We start from the raw sequence: 9618 nt of genomic DNA on the forward strand, positions 1-9618 counted from the left end.
TAAGAACTTTAAAATACGATAATGTATAATAAATTATTTAATACTACTGCATATATATATAAATATATATATATATATAAACACAAAGTATCATTTTATATACATCATAAATTAACATAATTCACAAGATAAATGATAAGCCAAATTGAATAACGTATCAGAGTAATCAGATTATTCGGAAGTTTAATTTTCATTTGAAAAGTTTTTGGATTCGTACATTTGATACTAAACAAGTATCAATAAACCTTATTCTAAAGTTTTTTTTATAAGGCAATGATACTCTAGTACGAAATTGTATGTAGCTGATAGTGAAAAATAATAACAATTAACATAAAAGAGTATTAAAAAAAGTACACATATTTAAATTAATATGTAATAAAGGTTTTTTAAAATGTCCTCTTGTACATATATTAATATTTAATATATTAAATAAAATCATTTTTTTTTAAATAAAACTATCGATAATGTCTTGATTGAAATATTTAAAAAAAGTATATTTACATATCCTCCGAATCAATGAAAATTATTTTATTGCTATACTTCAAGGCACTCAGCTGTAACTAATTATAATTACGAAAATTCAAAATCTACAAGAGGTTTTACAAGCACAATAAAATTACTATATTTGTCCACGTGAAAATCTATCATTCAACATTCCTGCTTTCATTAAAACAGATCTTTTTTGCGAAGGATCCATAAATCGATTAACTTGTAAATCAATATTGCGATCGAATGGCCTTCTAGTTGGTAATCCAGCGGCTTTTGCTTCCTTTTCTTCCTTCTAGAAAATATTTTGAAAAATAAAATAAATAATTTGTATAATCACAAGAGTTAATAGTGTTTTAAGTATAAATATAGATATTAAAAATACCTTTTTTCTCTTTTTAAGTTTACTTTGGTGTATTTCCAGCAAAGATTTTTCTTGCTTTTTAGTCTTCTTTGGCTTTTCCTTAAGTAACTCGATGCTATCTGGTTTCTTTACACTGCGTAATGCTGCTGCTTCTTCTTCTGCCTAATAAAATCAAAATATTTAGTTGTAAAAATGTGTTCGTATTAAAATATCTGTCATATTATTTAATCGATATACCTTTCGTTTTTTAACCTTATCCTCTGGAGTATCGGTCCAACAAGATCTGTCAGACATGTCTGGTCCAGGTCTAAGTCGAAATTTTCGCGCACGTAATCCAAAATCAGCTGCTCGAGTTGGAGGTAATTCCATCATCCACGTTTCACGTTTATGTACTACATCCTTGGCAACCTTGAAAAATGATTATTTTTAACATTATACATATATTGATTCCGTAATAGTTGCAATGCAATATTTGATCCTTACTTCTTGTTTAATTTCATGAAAATAATGTAATCCAGGAGTTTGTAATTCCTGGTATTTTTGGCCAGTATTTGTTGCACCATAATCGGTTAAAGAGGGCGTATCTGAATCCTCATCTTCTAATTGTGAATACATAGCCATACGTTCTTCCTCATTAAGTAGTTTTAGGTTTTCTGGTATTACAGGTCCTATCAATTTACTTTTTGTGTCTCCTTCATTTGGTTGTTTTATTAAATGAGGTGGCAATGCTGGTCCAAAAGCAGTAGCGTCATCCACAAATTCATTAATATTTTTCGATGCACTGTGAGATTCTTGATGTTCCTGATTTACTTCTTCCAAATTTAAAGCACTCATTGTATTTGAATTTTCATGATTATTTGACGAATCTTCCATTTTTGGCAAACAAGGTCCAATCAATGCAATTTTATAATCTTCTTCACTAATATCTTTGACGATACATTCTTTAGTTTCAAGTTTTTCAGTAGATAAGGATGTATACAGATTTGTACTTTTGTTTTCATTTAATGTACATTGAGATGTTTTAATCTGCGGTGGTAACACTGGTCCATATATAAAACTATTATTTTTTTCACTAGACTCACTGTGATACTTAAACGTATCACATTTTGCATCTTTTTCTTGTAATGATTGCACCTGATTGTTCATTATAGATGTTGGTTCTAAAGAATCTAATAAAGTATCTGAAATGACACTAGGATTATTATTACTTGAACTTAACAGTGGTGTATTGTTCTTGCAATTTACCTTTTGTAGTTCTTCCACGTGTTCCTGATCAGGTGCTACTTGTTTTTTATTTACACATTCATATTGATTTTTTAACTGTTCTCTTCTTACTTTAGTCTTATGACAATAAGAAGATGAATACAAACTTCTAGAATCTGAAATATCAGATATGTTTTCATCTGTTTCTGATAGAACATTGAAATCACGTAAATCTAAATCTTTACAATCTTGTGTATCTAATGGAGTAGTTGCTTTGCAAACTTTATTCAATGACATTGAATGAGATTCATTACAATCATGAATCTGTTCAATATTTTCATACGCACTATGTTCATTTTCTAAAGGATGCAGTCGTTTATTTTTGGTCTTTTTAATTGAATCATATCTTCCATGTTCATTTCGAGATTTGTCATTATCCAATAATTTTAATCGATTCGAGTGACATGATCTATCCCGACTTTTATGTCGAGAATATTTATGTCTATCGTGATATTTGCTTCTATATCTGTCTACAGATGATCTATCATCGTAACTTCTATCACGAGAATGTTCTCGAGAGTTTCTACGATGACCATTACGTTCTCTTTCTCTAGAGTGCTTCAAATCTCGTAATCTATCTTTTGAGTCCATAGAATATTTTAGATTTTTATCAACTGATGTAGAATCACTTTCTTTTGTGCTTTTATAATCTTTATGTGTTCCGTATTTTGCATGTTTGGTAATATGTCTAGATTCTTTTTCATCAATGTCTCGTTCTCTTGAATGTTGAGACTCTTTTCTACTAGTTTCATGCTTAGATCTTTCTTTTCTATCGCGATAATTTTTATCCTCTAAATGAGATCTGTGTTTTGATTTCTTCCTATGCGATTTCTCTTTACTCACAGTGTCTGGGATTATAGCTGCATCCTTGCGAGTAGCTTCAAAGCGGAATCGACGCCCATCATCACTATCCTGGCTTTCAGAATCCGTATCCATCGATGTCATAGCTTAATTATTTTCTGGAAATACGACAAATTTATAAGTAAAATATTTAATAAATATAATGTACGTTACATGCGAAAAATTATTGTATATTCTGATTTATATGTGAAGATTCATACAGTATTCTTTTGACATTCAAAAATATTTATAAAATTAAAGAAAAGGAAAAAAAATAGAGAGAAACAAAAAATAAGAAACACTTGATTAAAGCAATTACATAAGATATTAAAACATAGAATTTCAGGGATTAAGTAATAGCTAGAAACAAGAGTTATAAATGCAATAGTACTAGATCATTTTATTGATTAAATAGAAGCTAGAAAATTGTACATGTGGTGATAGATTGAAAATACAACTAGAAGAGATGTAATTACTACTCTAGGCGCTTGTCAGTGTCCTTAGCCTCTGTTTGCTTCTTCACAACAGTTTCGACTAGATTGCTAATTTTATCTGATTTAGATTCAGAAGGAATATTCGTCTGTAAGTTTGATTGTAACATCTTCTTGATTTTTGCATTACTATACATAACCGATTTTATAAATCCAGCTGTAAAAATTCCCTTTAAACTTTGTGTAACGCTAGATCTCCAGACAATTTCTTTTAAAGATCTTTTCAATATTTCACTGCACTCAGGATCATATGCGATAGAATGTAAACAGTCTTCCATATCCTTTGATCTTGAACCTACGGACCATGCTTTTACCAACTTAATTTGAGGCGTTAGAGGTAATTGATTTAAATGATATATTCTAGTAATTGGATTTGTATCTTGGTGACACATTACTGTCGGTTGTTCAGATTTAGGAAAATCTATAAATTGCTCGTAATGTTGTAAAATTGGTGCATACAATTCTTGGAAACTTTGTAATTGCGGGACTACAATATTGTGTATTTTATCTTTATTTTCTCCAAAAATCATACGAAAATCACCACTGTAAGATAATCCAGCGATTACTTTATAAAAATTTATTTTGGTAAAATGCTCAGGAAGTAACAAAAACGCTGCACGAACAGCTGAATGTAAATTTTCTACGAGAGCCATACGTATCGGAGAATTTTCGGCTGGTTCTATCAGAACTTCTACGGGCTTATGTAATCTTCCTGCTACATATAAATTGTTCCAATCTATTAAATCTTCTATCAGAGAAATATCAGACATTATTCCATATTTAATAGTTTGTCCTGCTTTTGTTTTTACCAAGGTATTGTAATAAATTTTTGCACCCCAATTTTCTTGTATAGTGGTAATAAATTTGTGTCCAAGATATCTCATTGGTAAAAAATAATGTTTTGGATTAAGTTTTAAATTTTCTGCATGCCATTTGTTTGGGTTTTTTACAACAAATATAAGGTCCAACATTTTATCATCATGATTATTTAACTGTCTAAATGCACCAGATCCATATGCAAAACAGAATTTTATACTTTTTGGAAATTCATTAAGAATCATTTTCAAATGAGACAATTCATATATTTTCTTTAGCATTTTGATGATTAAAATACTAACTAAAGTGTACTAAAATCTCTTACGTATTTCTCTTGTAGTTGCACAAATTATTTTTTCATATAATAATTATACTTCATTGATCTTGTTTTTTTCTTTTTTTTTTATAAATATTGGAAATATCATCTATATTTTAAGATACTAAAGATCTGATATTTAAGACCTAACAGGGTCAATGTTAGCATAAATCATAGGAACGTGTAGTAATTTTTTCGAAGTCAATAAAATATACTGTTGGACAATACTTTAAGTAATTGGCACCTGTTTGTCGGGATAATTCTTCACTAATAGTATCTCCCAACGCCGTCCGCACGGATGAACAAAAGATAAACGAGATTTATCACTATCTGCGCCCCTTTTCAACGACGGTTTATTCACCACCTAACCTATAAATTTAAGTAATAAAATATCTATAAGATTATAAGAGATATATATTTCACAAAAAAATTATTTAAATCAATGCAAATGAAGTTAGCATAGATGGGAATAAAAAACATACTTCAAATAAATATTAGTTGTTCTAATGTATTGCACATATGCGTGTCGTAAACTTAAAAAGTTATACAAATTATTCCAAACATTTTTTTCTACCGTTACACGAATAATAAAAAAAATGTACTAATTTAATAGCATTGCATGAACAATTCTGAATCTGAATCAACACTTCATAAGAAACACTGCACATGCAAAATTTAGATAATAAATACTGTGAATCTTTTAAGAGATTAGATGAGAAATAACCAAAGAAACGCATACACGTAAATGCATGCGTAAGAATAAACTTTCGATTAACTTCTATATTTTCATAGCAGCTGACGCTACTGTCGTTTTCTATATGGGGGAACCAGAACGGTGGACAAAAGGTTATCGGGAGAGTTTCTATTTACTTTCTACATTTCCCAACGAGAAAATATGAATTTTATTATAACTATTAACAGAACACTCTTGGACGCCATATATATATATAACTTATTTCTCTTGAACGTTAAATTATTATTTTAAATCTTTACTCGCGCGGGTGGTTACTATATAGAGAAAAAAGACGCTAGTGTACCACATCTGTACGCAACAGCACAAAAAAAAAAGGCATAGAACCACAACAGCAGAATAAATTGAATAAGTGCTCCTAATTGCTCAATAATTGCTCAATAAAATCAAAACTTGCTTACATTATTAATTAATTATTTTATTAGTTATTAATAATTGAAAAATCAAGAACGTTTTTTTTCCATTTCTAAGCAAAGCAATGAAGTTTTCTATTGTTTTTTGTTTTCAATCAATTGCTCACTTTTTGTATATCCGGCTCCACAACTTTATTTTATTAAATATTTTTTATTTATCGTTAATTAGTTGAAACTAATAATTACACTTTGAATAATTATGAAATGGTGACGTCATAAGTGGCCAAAATGTTATACGCATGTGCATGAAACAATTCAAGCCGCAAGCGCACTTTGTAAAAAATGAAAGTAAAGTTGGTATATCTGCAGGGGATATATTTAAACCCTAATTTTTCCACATACTCATATTTTTTATATTTATTTAAAGAGAAAAGCAGAAAATCAGCAACTGTAGTATATCCTACCAAATGATCTTGTAAGCAACCAATCAAAGCTAATTTGAGACCGCAATTTATATTATTTACGTGAGGTGCTAAAATACCTGGAGTGTCCAATAAAAAGAAATCTGGATTTTCAGATATTTTTATATGAGTTAGTACGGACCGTGTTACTCCTGCTATAGGTCCTTCTTGTGTAGCTTTTGCTTTTTTTAAATGAGTATTTCTTAAACGATTGATTAAAGAAGATTTTCCTACATTAGGTATACCGATGATCATCATCGCAAAAGACTCTTCATTACTTCTATTATATCGTTCAGAATTTAATATTAATTTTTTTGCCAAAGGTAATATCTTTTTCATTCCCTTACAAGTAGAATCTTTGAAATTAGTAAAAAGAATATTAGACAATCCTTCATTCTGTAAATGAGATACTATTTGCTTCTTAAATTTTAAGTCTGCCAAATCAATCTTATTTAACACAAAAATATGTGGTTTTAAACCGGTCAAAGTACGACGAAAATCTGCTTGACGTCCTGAAACTGGTACTCTAGCATCATGTACTTCTATTATACAATCAACATTCTTCAAACGTTGTTCCATTTGCTTTAAACCTTTATCCATATGTCCAGGAAACCATCGTAAAGTTTCTTTGTTAACTAGTTTAAATGTTTCTCGAAAAGTTGTTGCTACTGTACCTCCTATATCCTTCATTTTTGCTCAACTTCTTAATAATCTTCTAACAATATTATGAAAAATATCCTGTAATATAAAATTAGTAAAAAATATTATTCAAAACATGGTTATTTGTCTAAATTAAGTGTTGAATTTTTATAAATTTATAATTTAAATATAAAAATAATATTAATTTAAAATCTAAATGAAAACATAAATATTTATTATTTATTATGCAACCTGGGATAATATTAATATAATATCAATCATAGATTAATAAATAAAAATTTTAAATATCCTACAATATAAACCACGCACGTATTTACATACGTTTTCAGGTTAAATATAATACATAGCTCAGAAGTCCCCTTTTTTACCTATCAGTTTCATTTTTGTTACTACCGGGACCACCAGTGGGCAATAGTAGATATAATACTTAACGCGATGACGGTACAATACTATCAAAGAATACTACAATCGTACACTATTCTTTGATAGTATACGATAGTATATTATATATTCTTTGATAGTATAAATAAAGTATAGTTCTATTTTAATAAAATTTTAAATAAATATATTTAATTTTTAATGTATAAACACACACACACATGTGTGTGCCTTCAGAAATACATTTATACGTATATTTTAAAATGAAGCAATTTAAGACACTCAAATAAAAAAGAATTCAGAAGAAGAATTCATAAATCCAACGATGATCACCTGTAACAAGAAGAAAATTATATTAGTCATACAGACACAAATGATACAATAGCCTGACATATAAATCGTCCAATTCGCAGATGCACTTTTTAATTGAATTCTATATATATATTTTGATTAAATCTCTATTAATCGTTGTAATGAAATTTAATTTAAACGCGCGATTTTACATTTACATAAAATAAATAAAAATAAAGAAATAGAAAAAGTGAAAATACTAAGTTACTAAAAAAAATAATATCTATTAATTATTGTGAAATACTTTTAAACTGCATTATATAGAACAGAAAAATTGTAAATCTAATAAAATACGATTACAGTGAAAAAAAATTTTAAAGACGAAACAAGAAAAAAGAAATTACTGTAATATTTACCGAACGTTATTTAAGCTTGAAAATTTAATAATAGGAAAATTTTAATATTTTTGACTCTAACTATATATGCATCTTTTAGACGATATAGACACGAATTTGGTGTCTTAAGCAGATGGAATGGTCCATCATTTCCAATTACAACTACAAATTAATGACGAGCAAAAAAGTAATATAATAAAATATAAAATATGACTAGAGAGCTATTCTCGAAAAGTTCAAACTTACTGTGTTGAACTTTTGAAAATAACTCACTAGCTCAATAGTAGTTGCACTCTTCAGCCACAATTAAGTGGGGGCCTGACATAATGCCTCTTCTTTCTTCATGCCCTAAACTCTGCTGTGAGGCTTTTTCTAAGCGCATTTTACAATACAAATCGTACAGTTACATTTACTCGAATGCCCCAACAGATATTTGATCTAATCGATGAACCTATTATTAATACTTTGCATTAAAGAAATAAAATAATACGAAACAAGAGCAGAAACTCCTTCCTTCTTTTCGCGGCGTTTGTGCTGGAGATCGCACGGACACTACGTCGTCCTGTTAATCTCAGGTAATTAAAAAATATTTTCTAACGTAAACCATATTCCTATATACTAACAGATTCTTCTAACAAATGACTTCGAAATGATATAATCGAAAGATTACGATAATGTCGAGGATAAAAAATATTTGCGTAGAAAAAAATTCCATGTACTTTGGTATGCATTTTTCTATACAATTATTGTTTTATTTTACGGCATAATTTCTATAGATATCGACTTATAATGATCAATTTTTATTGTCTGGGTTAATAAAGTATATATTTCGACAATTGTTATGTTCCTATATCCTATTTTTAACTATTCGATGTTTTTCTATAATAGATGGAAAAAGTGCAAAATCATCAAGCAGCCATTGTTTGCAGCAGATGTTGCTACGCTTCTTTGCGGAGACTACCGTGCAGTAGCGGCGACCACCATTTTGAATCTGTCAACTGTATATGGTCCAGCGTACTGTATCATCTCGTTTAATCCAGGTAATTGAAAAGTATTTTACACCTTGCTATTATATATCAAACGATATCTACACACAAGATTTTCATACGTGAGTGTTTTCAAAACGAAATAATAAAAAATACAGAAGATATCTGTGAAAATATAATCATCGATGTATCACGGTTTCGCGCAAAATCTTACCAATGTTACTTAACAATATTACTTCTAATATCCAGCTTTTTTCATGATATCAATAATTACTACCATCTCTAATGATTCTCTAATTAATTATTTTTCATAATTATGTCTTTAAGGATCATATTTCGTATATTAAATTCGACTTTTATCACATACACACACATACAGGCATATATACATAAGTATAGGTTGACCCACACTTATATATTTGATTTTCTTTATATTATTTTATACTAATGTAATCTTTTATTGTAGGAAGTTCATTATAGCATTGGATAGTAAAAGAATTGATATAATTGTTAACTTATTTTTCATTGAGTTTACTGTAATAGTTATTGTCTTCTTTAGACAACTTTAAAAATTTGTATTAACAATTTTTATTAACATTACATCCTTTGTATGTAATTTCATACAAGTTGGGAGATTAAAGCAATTAATATTGCTTGAATTTATATTGAATCTTTGTGATAGAATATTTTTTAAAGTGTGTGAAATGCCTTCAGAAATGATTAACAGGGAATATTGTATTATAATATAATCTTTAGTATGTTTCAGC

At 28.7% G+C, this 9618-nt stretch overlaps 3 protein-coding genes across 4 annotated transcripts; all 3 read right to left on the minus strand.

Moving 5' to 3' along the window:
• Positions 1-513: 513 nt before the first annotated feature.
• On the minus strand, positions 514-5358 carry LOC106788002 (E3 ubiquitin-protein ligase Topors). 2 transcript variants are annotated; one of them, XM_014750864.1, is made up of 6 exons: positions 5059-5358; positions 4821-4945; positions 1334-3072; positions 1088-1258; positions 872-1012; positions 514-781 (listed from the first exon to the last, which is right to left on the minus strand). In XM_014750864.1, exons 3-6 carry the CDS (start codon positions 3056-3058, stop codon positions 620-622), a joined length of 2199 nt encoding a protein of 732 aa, XP_014606350.1. In that variant the 5' UTR covers positions 3059-3072; positions 4821-4945; positions 5059-5358; the 3' UTR covers positions 514-619. The 2 variants fall into 2 exon arrangements, with proteins under 2 accessions (XP_014606350.1, XP_014606351.1); XM_014750865.1 differs by lacking the exons at positions 4821-4945; positions 5059-5358 and having other exon boundaries at positions 1334-2882; positions 2957-3041.
• LOC106787953 (phosphatidate cytidylyltransferase, mitochondrial) lies at positions 3429-4541 on the minus strand. The gene has a single exon (XM_014750747.1). It carries the CDS (start codon positions 4539-4541, stop codon positions 3429-3431), a length of 1113 nt encoding a protein of 370 aa, XP_014606233.1.
• A 579-nt stretch (positions 5359-5937) lies between the features above and the next one.
• Positions 5938-7215, minus strand: LOC106787954 (mitochondrial GTPase 1). The gene is made up of 2 exons (XM_014750748.1): positions 7123-7215; positions 5938-6879 (listed from the first exon to the last, which is right to left on the minus strand). The coding sequence occupies exon 2, from the start codon at positions 6829-6831 to the stop codon at positions 5938-5940; it is 894 nt and encodes a 297-aa protein (XP_014606234.1). The 5' UTR covers positions 6832-6879; positions 7123-7215.
• Positions 7216-9618: the final 2403 nt, after the last annotated feature.

The sequence above is a fragment of the Polistes canadensis genome, unplaced genomic scaffold (genome assembly GCF_001313835.1).
Source record: "Polistes canadensis isolate GaletaPanama2010 unplaced genomic scaffold, ASM131383v1 scaffold_121, whole genome shotgun sequence".
NCBI classification, from domain to species: Eukaryota; Metazoa; Arthropoda; class Insecta; order Hymenoptera; family Vespidae; genus Polistes; species Polistes canadensis.